Raw genomic sequence first — 19,421 nt, 5'->3', positions numbered from 1 at the left:
TGTGAATTGAAATTTTATTTCCAAATGTACCTTATTCAAGCTTCTTTTTCACAGTGAGGTTCATTTTACAGAAATAAGATGACTGGTAATAATTGTTAATAAACAAACTACACTGAAAACATATTAATAAAGGTAGTGGGAAACAAAGTAACAGAAACATTGGTAACATCCATTTACTAATATGTTACTAAGTTTTTCAATGTTCGTATAACTTGTTCATACTAGTAAAAATGTTATTTTGAAATAGTTCCATACATCATGCATTAGGCTTAGTTTATTTAGGAGGGGAGGGCTCTTCTAAAACAAAGAAAAAATACTTTTCAAAAGAAAATGTCTAAGGAAAGGTACATGAACTCATAGCTCTCATAGCTCTTTTTTTTTTTTTTTTTTTTTTTTTTTTTTCTGGGGATTGAACCCAGGGGCACTCAACCCCTGAGCCACATTCCTGGCAATTTTTATATTTTATTTAGAGATAGAGTCTCACTAAGTTGCTTAGGGCTTCACTAAGTTGCCGAACTCAGGATTCTCCTGCCTTAGCATCTCCAGCAGCTGGAATTACAGGCACACACCACCATGCCCAGCCATATCTCTATTTTTTTGATCTAATAAGAAAGTAAATGTCAATGGCTATTTAAGAATATACAAAACCTGAACTGAAAGCAACTCTTCAATTTGTTCAGCTTAGCAAATCAAAAAAATCTGTCATTCCCAAAACAGATCCAATTCACTATTCAAAGACATGTCCTTGGACCTATTTTCTTACAAGATTTATTTTTTAAAAGAATTTGTTTGGCACTGTTAATTAACATAACTCAGAGCTAAACAAATGATTTTTCTCATTTAACTTTTTCAAGCTGGGGAAAAAAGTTTAAACCAAAATTTCTAAGATAGTAAGTAGATCAACATTGTAAAGAAGGACCTCTAAACTTAAATTCTAAACACTGGTTTTAAACAAATCATTGCTTTTCCCTCACCCTTTACACAGCACTGAGAAATTTCAAATACAAATTGTAGAAACCAGGATATGAAATTTTTAAGAAAATCTTGCTAAAAATAATTATGAAAATGTTTTTTAGAAATTTAAGATGGGGGCCAGGCGTGGTGGTACACACCCCTATTAGGCTGTGAGAGAAGATGCACACCTGTAATTCCAGCAGCTGGGGAGACTGAGGCAGGAGGATCAAAGTTCAAAGCCAGTCTCAGCAACTTAGTAAGGCCCTAAGCAACTTGGAGAGACCCAGTCTCAAAATAAAAAATAAAACAGACTGGAGATGTGGCTCAGTGGTGCCTGAGTTCAATCCCCGGTACCCACCCCCGCGAAAAAAGAAATTTAAGATGGGGCTAGGGTTGGAGCTCAGTGGTAGAGAGCTTGCTTAGCATGTGGGTTCAACTCTCAAAACCACACGTAAATAAAATAAAGGTCCGTTGACAAAAAAAAAAAAAAAAAAAAAAAAAAAAAAATATATATATATATATATATATATGTAAAATACAATTGCTCTGTGTTGTTCTTACCCCACCCAGTACACAGGTGGGAAGGACTCTCAGTGGGAAGCAGGGCCCAGCTTGAAGGGGGCCAGGGGTGGGTAGGAAAGAAAAAGGCCTGACTGTGAACTCAGTAGCACTGATCTCCAGGAAAGTGATGCCCTTGGGTTGGTTCTGTCTGGGAAAATGGTTTTGATTTTCAAGATAAAGCCAGGTATCTAAGCGGACCCAGTCTCTCAGAGTTGTCTTGTCACTCAGAATCCTACCCCAAGACTCCAGTAGATCCTCTGGTATCCCACAGAAAGTGCCAGGTGTAAGCTCTAGGGATAAAGACCCCAGTGAAGCCCCAAGGGGGAGAGAATAGGACATGGGATCTGCTGGGTAAGGCTGGAACATGTAGTCACAGGGCCTAGAAGGGTCAAAAATATTGGAGGGGGTTGAGGGAAGAGGCAGAGAAAAGGAAGCTAAAATGGGTTGTGGAAGAACCAGCCCCTTTGATCTTGGTGACAAACAGGACACTTGTGGGCTGGACTAGTGTCTAAGGCATGCTCCGTATAGCACCAGGAAAGGGCGGGGGGGGGGGGGGGGGGGGGGGGGGGCGGGTAGAGCCCTGAACTGCTGGGCTAGGCTGGAAGAGAAAAGAAGGGAGGCTGCCGGGAATGGGAAACACAGCTGGCCAATCAGGAGAGCCTGGAAGGCCAAACTCCAGGAGAAAGGAAAGAATGGCAGAGGCTATGACTGAAGAGAAATTAACAAAGGAAAACAGCTTAGAGGAAGAGAGGGCAAAGAGAAATAACAGCTCAGCCTGTGGTAGGAAAATGGAGGAAACAGATCATGGGGTGGGACAGAGGCCAGGTTCCCCAAGTATGGCAAAATATCCCTACATAAGTATTTCTCTAGTATAACAGGGCATGTCCACCTACCACACCTGAGCCAGGCTACCAAGAACCTCCTGGGAAGTCATAGTGGGGGCAGGTCCCTTGTGTCTTTCCTGGATTCCTCCAAGGAACCAACTCTCTGAAGGCCATTTCTTTCACCATTGACCCCTGAGCAATTTGGTCTCTTTTTCTATTCAAAAGGAGAGGAAGGTGCCAGGGTAGAACTCAGGGATAGATTCATTCTAGAAAGATCCCCATTTAGTAAGATTGTATAGTCCCATGCTAGTAGTTACCATATGGCCAGGAAAACAGGTTAAGCTCTCTACCTAAATCTCATTAGCTACTTCTATCTCTCTCTCACACACACACTTGCTCACACTCAAGTACATGTTTGTACCCACAATGACTGGTGGCTAAGGAGGTCACAGCCAAATTCTGTATTGCCAGGCTCTTGAGGCACATCTGAGTTTCCTTGTGTCAAAAGGAACATTTCCAAGCTCATTAAGTTTGTTGCCATGGAAACATTCAGGCTTCCAGAACTCTGGGAGTAGGGCCTGCCCCCTACTGTGCAGGGAGGAGAAGATCGCTGGAGGGTGACAAAAAGAATGTATGGAAAGGCTCCTGGGAGGAGGCTAGCTGATGAGACACATTTGGGTCACCTAGACCCCTCATTCCCTTGGACCACCTGTCCTCTCCCCTCTGCCTCAATAGATCTCTCCAGGCCAAGAGTGGAAAAGAGATGTCAGAACAAAGATTTAGAGCCAGGTGGAGGCTACTAATCACTTCCTGGGTCACCACCAGGGGTCTTTGAGAAGTATTAGCTTTGGGATGGGGGCTGGGGCTCCAATCTAGCACTGTGTCCGTACCAGGCCTTCGTAGGGACATTAGACAGTCCTCCAGACCTGAGGTCCCAAGCTAGGACTGCCTCAGGCCTGGAGCCACTTCAGCAAGCTCCTCCTCCTCACGCCCAGAGAACCTGTTTAAAATGGGATTTCCAGGCCGTGACGTCAGAGGAAAGCCAGAAGCTCCATCCAGCTTATGCCAGCTCTCACTTGATTAGCAAAGCAGAGCCCAGCCTCCGCCTGGAAGGAGGCGGGCAGACAGAGAAGGGAGGGGTTTGTGGGCTCTGGGCCATGGTCACCCTATCTGTGGCATCCTGAATGATAGGGACAAACTGATTCCAGGTCAAAAGCCCCCGCTGACTTCCCCATTACCTTAAATTTCAACCAGTGCATCATCTTCCTCACAAATTCCCCCATTTTTTTCCTCTGTGCTGGGTCACGCCTGTCAGGAGAAGGACACCTCAAGTTCTTAGAGCTGGACAGCAGCTTCCATTTGGGTCCCGCCGGTCCCACCAGTAGGCTGGAGGCAGCGATGGCGAGGGCTGACTGCAAGGAAGGAAAAAGCCACTAGATGGAGCTGCTTCCTCCCATTGTGGGATTCCGCGACGGTAGAGGACAGCCCTCTCCTGGAGTCAGTTGCTCAAGACTGGTGAGCAGTGTCTCCTACTCCTTGCATGGAGTGTGAGGCTGATGAAAAGTTTATCTTTGCGGGTGAACGGCTATGGATTCTCAAGCAATCTCTGTTTAAGTCCAGCCTGTGTGCACACCTGCCAACGCCCCGCCAGAGGTGGTCAAACCTAGAAAGCACCCTCTTGAGGCCAGGGTCAGGCACCTTCCCTGGAGCAGGGAAATTGCCAGGCTGACACTGGAAGAACATACAGACCAAGGGTTCTAACCTGGGCTTCTGATATGGCGTCTAAAGAGGCCGATGGAACTATTTAATGATTGGGAGGGAAGAGGGGGTCCAAGTGGGGGTTCCGTCCAGAGGGAGGAAAGCTCACACAGCTGCAGTGTTCCCTGGACATGGCCACAATGGCCACTTGAGGCCTGCTCCAGGGTCCCCTGCCTCCTACCCTATCCCTTATTTTCATCCAGAGTACTGTGGAGTAGGAAGAGAACACTAAGTCCCTAGTCCTCAAGCCCTGGAAACCCCAAGTATTTTTGTAGGGTCTGAGGGTGGGGCTCCTCAATGACCTACCTTTCCCTGACCTCTTTCCCAAACTGACCCCACCAGCCCTGCATCCCTGATTAATTACATTGTCTTTCTGTCCCAGCCAGATAAGTGATCAATAAATAATACCGCTTGAAATATTGATGGGGAGTTTTACACCAGCATCCCTAACCTGTATCTATCATTTGGAAACTTGAGTGCTGACAGGGAAAGGCATGGCTCCCCAGACAGTTCGTTCCTGTCCCTACAATACAGGGTCTTTTTTGCCAAGATTTCCACCCAATCTCATCTCAGTCATAATCATGATTCTCTCCCCACCAACTAAGAGGAAGAGACCTCAGAGATCAACTCAGCCAGCCCCCTGGGAAGGATGTGGTAAGCTAAAGCAAGCAGAGACACTTCCTGACCCCTTGGTTCCCATGATGTGATCCAGATGCCATTTCCTCTGTTCCATGTCCATCTTGGACCTACCAGGTCCAGCTTTCTAAGTGACCAACTCAGTTGACTGCAGCCCCCTAGGACTCACATGTACTCTTTGGAGTCTAAGCAGAAGGCACTCATATGCCTCCAGACTTCTCTGACCCAGGTCACTTCCATCTGGTTTGTTCTCCAGGAAGAGCGGGGAGATGGAAGGAGAGAGAGGAGGAGGCAATAAAAGCTCTGGAGTCAGCTTACGCAGTAGGAGCTCCTGAATTTGCAGAAGCCACACCCACCCAAAAATCTTTGCAGGCACACCCTTGTTCTCCTACTTCACCAGGTCAGCTCCTGAAAGCAGTGCAAGTCTCACTCAGATACACCTGCCAACCCAACACCAGGCTGTCAGATGCCCACTTCCAAGCATCTGCCACACCGGTCCTTCCCACTGACTGCACCTACCATCCTATTTGGTTATTGCCTGTTTTCAAGTCTATTTCCCCCATCAGACTGAAAGCCCAGCATAGGCAATGGGCCCAGCTGGTTCACCACCATTTCTCCAACATCTAGGATGACACACAATAAGCACTCAGCACATTTTCATGGAATGTTTGAATGATGTCTCTGCAGCATTCTCATGCCTGGAAAAACAACCTTCAAAGCTCAGCTCCCTCTGCTGAGTTGCTTGCCTGCACCTGAAGATGAATGTCTGTGATACACAGAAGCTGCCCTTGCTCTGATTTCCCCAGCAGGTGCCCACGCTCTTGCTCTCCTTTTCCTTCTCTCACACACAGATGGGAGTCAGCTTTCCAGCCACATTGAGTTCTCACTTTAATTCAAATGCTAAATTGGGAAGAAGAGCGGCTTCACACTCCCAATTTAGACTAGGAGAGAAAAAGTGAGACAGCCTGGATGTTGCCAGGGTAAGGAAAAGGCTAGGTTTAGGGCTGGGAGATGGCAGCAAACCTACCCAAAATTCCAAAGAAAACCATGAATCCCCCCCACCTGCTCTTAAAAATAAACCATCCAGAATTCCGACCCCAGGGGGATCTAGAAAGCCAATTTCCTATATCAGAGCAGCCATTGGGTATTTCCTCAGGATGGCATTGGAGGGAAGCTGGGGAGGGATGCATCATCCAGCCAAGTATGATGACATGCACCTGTAGTCCCTGCTACTTGGGAGCCTTGAGGTAGAAGGATCACTTGAGCTCAGGAATTCAAAACCAACGTAGTGGCCAACGTAGTGAGACACTAAGAAAAAATATATAGTCATGTGAGGTGGTACCTGCCTGTTATCCCAGCAACTTGGGAGGCTGAGGCAAGAGTATCACACATTCCAAAGCAGCTTCAGCAACTTCATACCCCAGTACTCCCCCAACAAATATATATATATATATATATATATATATATATATATATGCAGGAAGAGACATGCTGCTGCATGTCTGGTCTCTGGTATTAGAAAACTACAAAATTCTGCTAAATCTGATTTTAATAGCCCTCTCCATAGTTATAGCTTATTGCCTCTAGATGATGAATTAAAACTCTTGAGTCTACAGATACTTACACACCAATGTTTTCAGCAGCATTATACGCAATAGCCAAAAGGTGGAAATTACTATTTGTTCATCAACAGAAGGATAAATACACAAAATATGGTATATATGTATCTTGGAATATTATTCAGTCTTAAAAAGGAATGAAATTTTGATAAATGCTATAATATGGGTGAACCATGTGAACATTTATGTATAATTCAATGTATAATTTAGTGGTATTTAATTCTCTCTTTCTCTCTTTTTATACACACTCACATACACACACACACACACACACACACACACACACACATAGCATTCTACCACTGAGCTATCCCAGTCCAAAAATAAATATTAAGGAATCAAATTTAAATTTAAAAGACACTATGTCCAAAGTCAGTTTTAAGACACTGTCATCCAGCCATGGTGGCCCTCTATGCAACTGAACTACAGGGAAACTGGATCCTCTAAGTTCCAAAGACTCCCTCCATTTGCCTGCTGTAGGAACAGAAGTTCTGTCTCTGCTCAGAGTAAAGCAGACATAGACCACTCCACAGATGTCCTAGGGACAGCAGCGGACTCTCCCTTCTACTGCTACTTGTCAGTGTGATCATCTGGACAGAAGCTCTTCATCCTGGTGCAAGCTGCCAGCTTCCTCTCCACACACTTATTTTGATTTTGCCTTAAAACAGTATTCCTATATGGAAGAGCTGATAAGAGGTTGGATGGAGAAGGAAAAGAGCCCCTTCCATTTAATCCAGCCTCCCAACCATCCTGTTGTTGCTGTACCAAGAGAAATGGATGGTCCCTTAGGCTAAGCTGCCTGTCAGCGAATTTAGGTATCAATTTTTCTGTGTCTTTCAGTCTCTGAGTGAGAGGCCCCTGTGGGAGTCCCTGTGATAACTGGTACTGTTGCATCCTGAACTCTCTTCTGAACTCTGGCCTGGTGGTCTGCTGGTCTCGCCATCTGCCCTTCCCCACCCAGTCTCACTTGATTATTGTAAAATTATACATTGAGTCTCTGTTTTTTTTTTTTTTTTTTTTTTTTTGCGGTGCTGGGGATCAAACCCAGGGCCCTGTGCTTATAAGACAAGCACTTTACCAACTGAGCTATCTCCCCAGCCCTACCTTTAGTCTCTGATGGCCTGGGAAGCATCTCAGTAATTGGAAGCTGGATTAGGAGCTTCCACTCATTGTGCATCATCCATGAGAGCACAAGTCACATGGGTGTCATTACTTCTCTGCCACCCCTATTAGGCTGTGAGAGAAGATGCACACCTGTAATTCCAGCAGCTGGGGAGGCTGAGGCAGGAGGATCAAAGTTCAAAGCCAGTCTCAGCAACTTAGTAAGGCCCTAAGCAACTTGGAGAGACCCAGTCTCAAAATAAAAAATAAAACAGACTGGGGATGTGGTTCAGTGGTTAAGCACCCTGGGTTCAAACCCTATTACCAAAAAAAAAAAAAAAAAAAAAAAAAAAAGAGAGAGAGAGAGAGAGAGAGAGAGAGAGAGAGAGAGAGAGAGAGAGAGAAAGACCCTCCTTAGCAGAGTTGATTTTTTTCAGACCTTTATTTTTTAAATTTATTTTTATGTGGTACTGAGGATCAAACCCAGTGCCTCATGCATGCTAGGCAAGTGCTCTACCACTGAGCTACAACTGCAGTCCCAGAAATGATGTTAAATAAATAAATAGAAAATCTGTTCACTTGTCTGTTTCCCCTCTTGACTTATCTTGAGATCTTTGCCAAGTGAAAAATTTGCCTGATTCATTAGGGAACCCCAGAAAACAGTTCTTGGTACAAGCTGGTGTTCAACCAGAGGATTCTGAAGTCAGACTGTCTGAATTGTCTACTGTTGATCTATACCTGCTCTCTTTGAGCATGTTTCCTCTCAATGAAATGAAAATGAGAATAGTCCCTTCCTTATAAGCAATTGTGCAGACAAAAACCTATCTGAGTGTTTAGCACAGAGCTTGTCACATAGTAAATGGATGCTGGGGTGGAGGCGGGCAAGGTGAATGCATCCAGAGATTAAGGAAAACCAGAGGAAAAAAACATCATTGATACTATTAGTTTTCCCAGGATCCTGCGGTTTGTTAGGGTGGGGATGGGTGAGGCCCACAACAGGGTAATCCCAGAGGCTGCCTGTCTCCTCCCACCCTCCCCCTCCTGCCAGGTCTGCAGAGTCCAAGCTCACCCACCAAGAAGCTGAGCAGCTTCAGCACTGGGTGGTGGTGAGGGGCCAGAAATAACTGCCGTTGCTATTCCTGCCTTTCTAGGCTGGATGGAAATGCTGTCTTTCTAATCTAAAGGCTGCTCTCGACTTCCTGCACATCAGTGGGCTCTTATGTAATGCTCCCCTCCCTCTCCTGCCCAGAGAGCTTCCAGAGATTTCTGCAACCAGCTGGCTTTGCTGCACACTCAGCTGGGGGTAGGGGGAGCAAAGAAGCCACCACAGGCTGGATTGTACTCTGATCCCATGATCCTGCCAGCCTCAGACCTAGGAGAGGGGCTACCCAGCATAGGGTAGAAGGACTGACATCCAAGGACAGCAGCCTCTTTCTGAATCTGCAAGGCACCCTCAGACAGAGGAGACCCAGACAGCCCTACCTAGTATTCAGACCCTTCTATCCAACCCTCCTCCCTTTACAGGCCCCCTTGAGGACAGACTGTGCCGTCCCCCACCCCAAGTTATTACATTTTAGGCCTAATCTAACTCTCTTTGGTATATCACCCCTGAGGACTTAACTCAAGTAGCCAAATCTTCCATGGTCTCTTCTCTATGGTCCTGGATCCTGTCTGGGGTGTTCCAGGCACCTCCTTTATCTGTTTGCTTTGTGTGTGTGTGTGTGTGTTTGTGTGTGTGTCTGGTTCTGGGATGGAACCCAAGACCTCACACATGCTCGGCGAGTGCTCTACCACTGAAGTCCACCCCAGGCCCTTAGGCACCCTCCTCAGGCACCCTCCTCAGCAGCCTTCGGATCCATTTGCCTGTCCCTCTCAGGCCTCAGCACCACTCTGCATGGTCCTTGCTGCCTATCCTAGGACTCAGGGATGTCTTCTGGCATTCATAATCAGGATAGAGGAGATGTCTTCATGTGTCAACATGCTGGGATGAGTCTCTCACCTCCCCTGTATCCCCATGGCCCCCCATCCCTTCCACCCTCTCAATGCACCTTCTGTCCTGCTCCATGTCTGGCTTCCAGGTTTTTTCTCACCACTCAAGGCCCTCCCTGGTAGGACGCAGAGCTGCCCCTAGACCCATTCAAGGCTAAGCCCCCCATGTTTCCGGTGGAGCTCATCAGCCATCGGAAAGTGTGACAGGCAATCCAGATAGAACCCAAAAGAGAGTCATTTCCTGAGCCCTGGGACAGCCACAATGGTGGCAAACCACAGCAAGCAGCACTTGTGGGTGCTGACGTAGAACAGCGCTGGGAGGAGGAAGCGGCAATGGAAAAAGGGACTGTTTTCCTCTGAAAGCTATACCTGCTAAACCCTGGGTCGGGTGTCTGAAACAAGGTGGCTGCACTGGCTTTCTCCTGGAGCCTCAGCTGCCTTGAACAAGCCCATTCTCTCACTTCTACCTTCTCCTCCTCTCTAGTCTGCAGACCTTTCAGAGCCTCCCTCTCACAGGGCTCCTTGCACCAGTCACCTGACCAGCAAGTTCTGAGAACCCTAGGTCATCCCTTAGCATCCCTTGAGGCTCAGTAGGCCCTCAAAGCAGGGTGCAGGAGTGGCTAAGAGCCTTCCTTACCTCCAACATGGTTTCCCATAGGCCCAAGGCCAGTTGTTCCATCTGGATTGTTGGGCACAAGTTGGGTACTGACAAGCCCAAGCCAAGATTTGGTCCCTTGAGAGGGGCCAATTCTTTTTACTATGTCTCCTCCCCTCTCCCACTGACTCAATCACAGCAAGCATAAGTGTGCCATTGACCAAAAGGCAGAGTAGAGTGGGAATGACTCAGAGGCCCCTAGCACTGGCTGAGAAGCCAGGTCAGTAGCATAAATCTCTCCAGGGGGCAACTTTCAGGTAGTTCTTCTCACTGACTGCCCCTCCACAGAGAGGAACAGCCTGGGCAGTGTGCAGGGCTATAAGCTCAGCTCCTCTCACTGTTCCCAGCAGAAGCTGTCTTGCAGGGACTCTGCCAAAGTGCTGGACAGAGGTAAGAAAGTCCCCTTCCATGTATGAACCTCAAGGGTAAAACAGGAAAGAGTGAGGGTAGAGGGGTAAAGTTTAACCCAAGACATTCTCACTATCCACACCTACTTAAGGTCCAGGCTGATCATGGCCCAAATTATTTCTCTTCTGAGGTCTTTGCAAGGCTACTGTCTACCTGGCCTCCTCCAAGATGCTTTCCCTCACCTCCCTAGTATATAAGTAACACTTATCATAATATGGAATTATTCTTTTATTTTGCATAACTATTTATTTCTATCTATTCCATTGAATGGTAGTTTCCACAAGAGCAAAGACTCCTTAAGACTTAGCACTGAATGGGACTGGGATATAGCTCACTAATAGAGTACTCGCCTAAATGCTCCAGGCCCTGGGTTTGACCCCCAGCACTGCAAAAAAACAAGAAAGAATGAGTTTTATTTAACCTTACCTTCTGCTACTTTCCAATTGAAACCCTCTACTCCAGCCTGTTCTTCTACTGTACAGCCCATTTTCCCCAAATAGCCCTTCTGGCCACTCCACCCCTAAGCCTGACCTGAAACAACTTATTTCCCTACCACAAAGATCGGTCCATCTCATGTTCTTTCTCCTCCAAAATCTCTTTGACTCTGCTCTTCTTCTAGACCTCTGGACTCTTTTCCTCCTTTTATCCCTTATGTCTCAGTACCACCAACGTTTGGTGGCTAACAGAGCTCTTTCTTCCTATTCTTAATTTTCTTGTAACATATAATCCAAGCTCCCTTCTACCCAAGTGTAAACTTAGATCAGAGACATAAATCATAGGCCTTATTCCCAGATCTTGCCAATAGTAACTCCTCAGAGAAGCTTTTGGTTGTTGTTATTAAAGGGTACATTAATTGGAATCTGAGCTGGGCACAGTGGCACACACCTATAATCTAAGCAATTCAGGAGGCTAAGGCAGGAGGATCATAAATTCAAAGCCAACCTCAGCAACTTAGCAAGGCCCTCAGCAACTTGGTTGTGAGACCCTGTCTCAAAATAAAAATTTTAAAAAGGTCTGGCTCAGTGTTTAAGCATCTCTGAGTTCAATCCCTGGTACAACAACAACAACAAAAAGGAAGCTGTTGGACTACAAGTAACAGAAACCAAACTGAGGCTGTTTATTTTGTTAAATAAAAAAGGAAATCATTGGCCTGCATAACTAAAAAGCATAGGCCACATGCAGGCATTTACTCTCATGCATATCTCTATTTTCTGACTTCCTCTGGATTGGCTTCATTCTCAGGCAGGTTTTCCAGTCCAGAAAGAAAGATGCACTCCAGGCTTACGTTCCATTGGCTGAGTACCACCAAGGAAAGAGAATTCTTTCCCAAGAGTTCAGAAGTGATTCTCATTGCCCTGGTTGGGTCATGCGCCCACTGTGACTCAATCTATGAAGAAGGAGATGAAATTCTCCTAGAATGAAGCATCCTCGATGGATGGCCAGACCTGGATTACATACTTACTCCTAGATTTTGAGTGTGCTCATTTTCCCCAAACCACATGAATTGGGGTGGTTCCCAAAGGAACTTGCTGGCTGCAAAGTAATTACCAACAGAAGGTGGGTGATGTTGGGCATGGAAAACAAAAGATGTAGACTAAGGATTTCTGATGTCCAGCTTTAGCAAGAACCTGAAGATATCTCAGGTCAGCTTGCACATTAGAATCATTGGGGAACTGGTTTGCCCTAGCATGGGGAGGAGGATGTTCTCTGTGCAGCTCACCAGAGATAGTACAAGGATCTTAGGCCCAGGTGTTTGCTTAGTGCTGTCACAGATTCAGGAAGATTGTGATTCTGTTGGTTTATGTTTTCCAGAGTTTGACTGGAGGTTGAAATATTCTGCTTTAGGATAGGATGTTCTGTAATAAGAATTTAGATTTACTCTTAGAGACAATACCCTATGTCAGGACTGGAATGATTTTTCCAATCTTCACAACTTTTCAGAAAAGAATCACTGGGGTTTTTTTGGAAGCTCAGGATGCATGGGTGAATCCTGGGTGATGCTATGGGTCTGATGCTCCTGAAAATAACAATAGCCACGGTTTATCGAATGCCAACTGCTAGGCAGGCACTGAATTCTGGGATTTAACAGATGGCAGCTCATGTAAATTTAAGTCTTCACAATAATCCATTCTTGTGAATATCATCAATATTAATCCCATTTTACATTTGAAGAGACTAAGACAAAATGCTTGGCCGATGTAACCCACTATAGAGTGGTAAAATGGGCATGTAGATATGGGGACAATCTAACACTCTGACCTGGCCTTTCTGCCCTACAACAGAAGGTAGAAAAGGGGAGTAGGCCCTTCACCATACCCTAGCTCTTAGGACCAGGAGTTCAAATACAAGAATCTTGGTTCATTGCGGGATTCTGTAAATTGATTTTTTTTTTTTTTTTTTTTTTTTGAAAATGAGGCGGGGGTGGGGGCAGCGCAGATGATAGATTCAAGAAGGTTGAAGCCCAAGAGAGTCTGTCTCTGTCACAGGCGCGCGCGTGCACATTTAAACCCTCTGTCTCCGAAATTCCTGAGGCTGCTCCGGCTCATAAAGACCCTGACCCACCCCGCTTCCCTCCAATGTCAACACCCTCGCTCTACACACGCATGATCTGCTTTCTTTTTCAATTAAAACGCCACCTCTCCCGAATTCAGAGCTAAAGCAGGAGCCTTCTCTTCCCAGAATCCTTGTTCCCCTTGGGAGCCCATTGGACTGTGTGGTGGGGGCGGGGAGGGCTTCCCTGTTTACGTCTTGCTCCCTGCCGACCTGCGGAAATCGCTTCCCCAACACTCCCCTCCCCCGCGCCCTTGGCCTGGCTCGAGGAGGGAAGTGTTATCCCGGAGTCTGGGCGCTCTGGCAGTGGCGGCCTCCCCAGGGACTGCAGGGAGAGCCCAGGCAGTGGCGCCTGCTCAGTTCGCGCTCACTGCGTCTAAGGCTCCCCCGTCCTGGCTCTGCGCCCAGCACAGCAGCCGTGAGGGCAAGCGAGGAGGCGGCGGAAGAGCCCTCTCGGCCAGGGGCCGGGTGAAGGAGCTGGCAAGCGGACCTCTAGGGGGCAGCACCAAGCCGCTAAGCACGTCCTCTCTTCGCGCTAAGCTTGGGGTCCCCAGGCAGCCCTTAGGGAAGCCCTTTTTCAGAATCCTGCAGGGTCTGCCCCAATTCCACCGGGATTGGATAAAGGTAGGAAAAGTGTCCATCCATCACAAGAATCGTTAGCTCCTCGTAGGAACAGGATTCAGGAGTGTCCTAGGGCAATCGACTTCCTCCATCCTGCCACCCAAAGGTGGGCTCTTTCCCAGCAGGGTCCAGGGAGCAGCCATAGGTTCTGGGTGGGGCATAGGGGACCCCAGATACCTACAGCCCCAGAAAATTGGCAGATAGCGGGGAAGAAGACAGCTACGCAGTGTCCCAAGAACCATGTGGGCATAAAAATTTCCTAGCCTCAGTTTCCCCAGCGACTCCTGGAAAGTCACCATGCCATTGGTCGAGACCCGGGGTCAAGGCTCCGCCTACCCTGGGCGGCCTCTGTCCCTGCCGGCCCAGCCGCTCCTCCCCTCAGCTCCTGGTTCTCTCCCACGGTCCCTGAGGTGGGCGGGCGGGCAGTGGATGACGGCTACAGAGCCCCGGCCCAACTAGCCCTCGCCTTCGCTTGGTGTCCGGGTTTCCCCAGCCCAGCTCACGCCCGGGAGCCATCTGAACAGCCGCGCGCCCAGAGCTACCCGCCCCGCACCTTCCCAGCCCGGGCGTCCCTGGCTCCTGCGCGTTGGGTCTCCAGGCTTGGAACTAGGAGGAGGGAGGGAGCGCGGGAACAACAAGCGCGACCCGGAAACGCCATATAAGGAGCAGGAAGGATCCCCCGCCGGAACAGCCCTTATTTGGGCAGCGCCTTATTTGGAGTGGCCCGATATGGCCCGGCAGCTTCCGGCTCTGGGAGGAGGGAAGAAGGAGGAGGGAAGGGGCGGGGGCAACGTCGGGAACTCCGAAGCTCTAGGGTGCGGGAGGCGCCAGCTGCGGCTCGAGCACTAGATTTCCCCGAAGCCTGGGCCCTCGAGATGAGAAAGCGGGCGCGGGACCCGGAGTGCGGGATGTAGGTGTCCACCGCTCTTGGATGGGGGCTTCACGTCACTCCGGGTCCTCCCCGCCGGTCCTGCCATATTAGGGCTTCCTGCTTCCCATATATGGCCATGTACGTCACGACGGAGGCGGATCCGTACTGTTCCAGACCCTTCAAATAGAGGCGGATTCGGGGAGTCGCGAGAGATCCCAGCGCGCAGAACTTGGGGAGCCGCCGCCGCCATCCGCTATCCGCCGCCGCCAGCTTCCGCCGCCGCCGCCGCAGGACTGGCCCCTGCCCCAGCCTCCGCAGCAGCGCCGCGTCCCCACCAGCCCGCGGCGAAGGCGAACCTGGGGATCCCACTTGCGCTCTCCCTAGTGTACCCCACACCCCGCATGTGACCCGACCAGTTCCCCGCAAGTGTGTCCCCCCACGGCTCCATCCCCGGGCTGCGCCCACCGGCCCCAACACCTGCTCTCCAGCCCGCTTGTTCGGGATGGCCGCGGCCAAGGCCGAGATGCAGCTGATGTCCCCGCTGCAGATCTCCGACCCGTTCGGCTCCTTTCCTCACTCGCCCACCATGGACAACTACCCCAAGCTGGAGGAGATGATGCTGTTGAGCAACGGGGCACCTCAGTTCCTCGGTGCCGCCGGGGCCCCAGAGGGCAATGGCAGTAACAACAGCAGCAACAGCAGCAGCGGCGGGGGCGGTGGAGGTGGAGGGGGCGGCAGCAACAGCAGCAGCAGCAGCAGCGCCTTCAACCCTCAGGGGGAGCCGAGCGAGCAACCCTATGAGCACCTGACCGCAGGTAAGCAGTGGCCTAGCCAACGATGAGCCCCCTTATCTACCATCCTAACGGCCAATCTTTCACCGCGGGAGTGCTCCCGTACCACAGGGATGCAACCGGGGTTTCCCTTCCATTCGCGCATCTCCAGGGGCATGTGTTAGAAGGGTGCCTGGAGACAACCCCCACCCTCGACCCTAGCAGTGCGCAAGAAGACCGAGCTTTTTTGGACGGAGAGCTCTAGAGCTGCGTGGGTGGGTGGAGAGGGGGAGGGCTTGTTTTGATGAGCAGTGCTGGGCCCCCATCCCCCTCCAGAAAGGCTTGCCTTGCCTACTGCCTGTCCCCAAGGAAGGGCCGAGATCCGTGTCCTGGGATGTCCCGGCAGCCCAGGGTAGGGGGCGCGCACTAGCCATGGCTGTGGGGGTGCTGGCGGGAATCCCTCACCCGCGCGGCCGCTGCTGCGGAGCGCTGGGAGCTGCAGTGGAGGGGGATTCTCCGTATTTGCGTCAGCTGTTGAAATGGGCTCTGCCACTGGAGCAGGTCCAGGAACATTGCAATCTGCTGCTATCAATTATTAACCAGCTCAGGAGTCAATGGTAGCCTGTCGACCTCTTGCCTGGCAGCTCAGTCCTCCTTGTTCTCCAGTGATTGTTCTCCAGTAACCAGGCCTCTCGCCTTTCTCTCCCCTACCAGAGTCTTTTCCTGACATCTCTCTGAATAATGAGAAGGTGATGGTGGAGACAAGTTACCCCAGCCAAACAACTCGGCTGCCCCCCATCACCTACACTGGCCGCTTCTCTCTGGAGCCTGCACCTAATAGTGGCAACACCTTGTGGCCTGAGCCCCTCTTCAGTCTAGTCAGTGGCCTGGTGAGCATGACCAACCCTCCGGCCTCTTCATCTTCAGCACCATCTCCAGCGGCCTCCTCCTCCTCTGCCTCCCAGAGCCCACCCCTCAGCTGCGCAGTGCCATCCAATGACAGCAGTCCCATTTACTCAGCGGCACCCACCTTCCCCACGCCCAACACTGACATTTTCCCTGAGCCACAAGGCCAGGCCTTTCCAGGCTCTGCAGGCACAGCACTTCAGTACCCGCCTCCTGCCTACCCTGCTGCCAAGGGTGGCTTCCAGGTTCCCATGATCCCTGACTACCTGTTTCCACAGCAGCAAGGAGACCTGGGCCTGGGCACCCCAGATCAGAAGCCCTTTCAGGGCCTAGAGAGCCGTACTCAGCAGCCTTCACTTACTCCACTGTCTACTATAAAGGCCTTTGCCACTCAATCGGGCTCCCAGGACCTGAAGGCCCTCAATACCACCTACCAGTCCCAGCTCATCAAACCAAGCCGCATGCGCAAGTACCCAAACCGGCCCAGCAAGACGCCCCCCCACGAACGCCCTTATGCCTGCCCAGTGGAGTCTTGTGATCGCAGGTTCTCCCGTTCCGACGAGCTCACTCGCCACATCCGCATCCACACAGGCCAGAAGCCCTTCCAGTGTCGCATTTGCATGCGCAACTTCAGCCGCAGTGACCATCTTACCACTCACATTCGCACCCACACAGGCGAGAAGCCCTTTGCCTGTGACATCTGTGGGAGAAAGTTTGCCAGGAGTGATGAACGCAAGAGGCATACCAAGATCCACTTGCGGCAGAAGGACAAGAAAGCAGACAAAAGTGTTGTGGCCTCTTCCGCCACTTCCTCCCTTTCTTCCTACTCATCCCCAGTTGCTACCTCTTACCCGTCCCCTGTCACTACCTCTTACCCATCTCCGGCCACCACCTCATACCCATCCCCAGTGCCCACCTCCTACTCCTCTCCTGGCTCCTCTACCTATCCATCCCCTGTGCACAGTGGCTTCCCCTCACCCTCTGTGGCCACCACCTTTGCCTCGGTTCCCCCTGCATTCCCCACCCAGGTCAGCAGCTTCCCTTCATCGGCTGTCACCAACTCCTTCAGCGCCTCCACAGGTCTTTCAGACATGACGGCAACCTTTTCTCCCAGGACAATTGAAATTTGCTGAAGGGAAAAGGAAAACAAAGGGAAAAGGGAGAAAAAGAAACACAAGAGACTTAAAGGACAGTAGGAGGAGATGGTTGAAAGAGGGGGAGTCCTCCTAGATGGAGGTTCTCAGAGCCAAGTCCTCCCCCTCTACCCAGAGTGGAAGGTCTGTTGGCCAACAATCCTTTCTTCCCACTTCCCCTTCTTCCCCAAGTCCTCTTCCCTTTGACTTCAGCTGCCTGAAACAGCCATGTCCAAGTTCTTAACCTCTATCCAAAGAACTTGATTTGCATGGATATTGGATAAATCATTTCAGTATCATCTCCATCGTATGCCTGACCCCTTGCTCCCTTCAATGCTAGAAAATTGAGTTGGCAAAATGGGGTTTGGGCCCCTTAGAGCCCTGCCCTGTACCCTTGTACAGTGTCTGTGCCATGGATTTTGTTTTTCTTGGGGTACTCTTGATGTGACGATAATTTGCATATTCTATTGTATTTGGAGTTAGATCCTCACTTTGGGGGGGGGGAAGAAAAGCCAAGCAAACCAATGGTGATCCTCTATTTTGTGATGATGCTGTGACAATAAGTTTGGAGCTTTTTTGAAACAGCAGTCCTAGGTATTAATCAGAGCATGTGTCAGAGTGTTGTTCCGTTAACCTTTTTGTAAATATTGCTTGACTGTACTCTCACATGTGGCAAAATATTGTTTGGTTTTTCTTTCTTTCTTTCTTTTTTCTTTTTTCTTTTTTCTTTTTTTTTTTGGAAGTTTTTTTTCCCGTCCTCTTGGTTTAAAAAGTTTCACGTCTTGGTGCCTTTTGTGTGATGCGCCTTGCCGATGGCTTGACATGTGCAATTGTGAGGGACATGCTCACCTCTAGCCTTAAGGGGGGCAGGGAGTGCTGATTTGGGGGAGGCTTTGGGAGCAAAATAAGAAAGAGGGCTGAGCTGAGCCTTGGTTCTCCAGAATGTAAGAAAACAATCTAAAACAAAATCTGAACTCTCAAAAGTCTATTTTTTTAACTGAAAATGTAAATTTATACATATATTCAGGAGTTGGAATGTTGTAGTTACCTACTGAGTAGGCGGCAATTTTTGTATGTTATGAACATGCAGTTCATTATTTTGTGGTTTTATTTTACTCTGTACTTGTGTTTGCTTAAACAAAGTGACTGTTTGGCTTATAAACACATTGAATGCGCTTTATTGCCCATGGGATATGTGGTGTATATCCTTCAGAAAAATTAAAAGGAAATAAAGTAGACTTGAGTGGGTATGTTTCCTGGGCTGAGGGAAGGGCTCTATTCTTAGTGAGAGGTCTGAGGTTTTCTTAAGATTCCGAATCATGTCCACTGTGTCCCTGGAGTAAATCTGGAGTGAATTTTTCTTTTCTTTCTTCTTTCTTTCCTCCTCCTCCTCCTCCTTCGTCATCATCTTCTTCTTCGTCTTTTTTTTTAAGTACTAGAAATTGAACCCAGTTGTATTCTACTGAGTCATCTCCCCAGCCCTCTTAAATTTTTGTTTTGAGACAGAGTCTTGCTAAGTTACTGAGACTGACCTTGAATTTAGTATCCTCCTGTCTCAGCTTTTGGAGCTGCTGAGATTACAGGCATATGCCACAGTACCAAGTCTGAAGTGAATTCTTAATGAGGACTGAGTCTGGGTCTCTCTCTATAGTGCTGAGGATTGAACCCACATCTCATGCATGCCAAGCAAGATCTCCTGTTCTTGATGCTGATCCTGTTCACCCTCAATCTGATGGGCTGCCACTTAGATTTACTTTAGTTAGTTAAAGCTAAAGAAGGCCAGAGTTGGGCATGGGACATGTAGCCAGAGGCATTGTTACTACTCTGGTATCAGATGTGTGGCCAGTGCCACATTCCACCTCTACCCAGAGTTTGGAAAATCTGTTCTTGGGAATCCCTACCATATGCAGTTGGGGGAGATAAGAGGTGGGTACAGGGTTTTGGTAAATAATAATAAAACTGGGATTAACTCCTCTCTCCCCTTCTCCATGTCCCCAACAAATTGAGGGCATCGAAGAAGCTTAGTAGAGGCCAATTCTCAAGCCAACAATCCTTCCAGGAAGAA

At 49.1% G+C, this 19,421-nt stretch overlaps 1 protein-coding gene across 1 annotated transcript; it reads left to right on the top strand.

The window, feature by feature from the left end:
* The first annotated feature begins 14,753 nt into the window (after window positions 1-14,753).
* EGR1 (early growth response 1) lies at window positions 14,754-18,594 on the top strand. The gene is made up of 2 exons (XM_079143450.1): window positions 14,754-15,362; window positions 16,032-18,594. The coding sequence occupies exons 1-2, from the start codon at window positions 15,050-15,052 to the stop codon at window positions 17,354-17,356; spliced, it is 1,638 nt and encodes a 545-aa protein (XP_078999576.1). The 5' UTR covers window positions 14,754-15,049; the 3' UTR covers window positions 17,357-18,594.
* The last annotated feature ends 827 nt before the right edge of the window (window positions 18,595-19,421 follow it).

The sequence above is a fragment of the Sciurus vulgaris genome (genome assembly GCF_902686455.1).
Source record: "Sciurus vulgaris genome assembly, chromosome: 6".
Lineage (NCBI taxonomy): Eukaryota > Metazoa > Chordata > Mammalia > Rodentia > Sciuridae > Sciurus > Sciurus vulgaris.
This window is presented reverse-complemented; position numbering and strand designations above follow the sequence as displayed.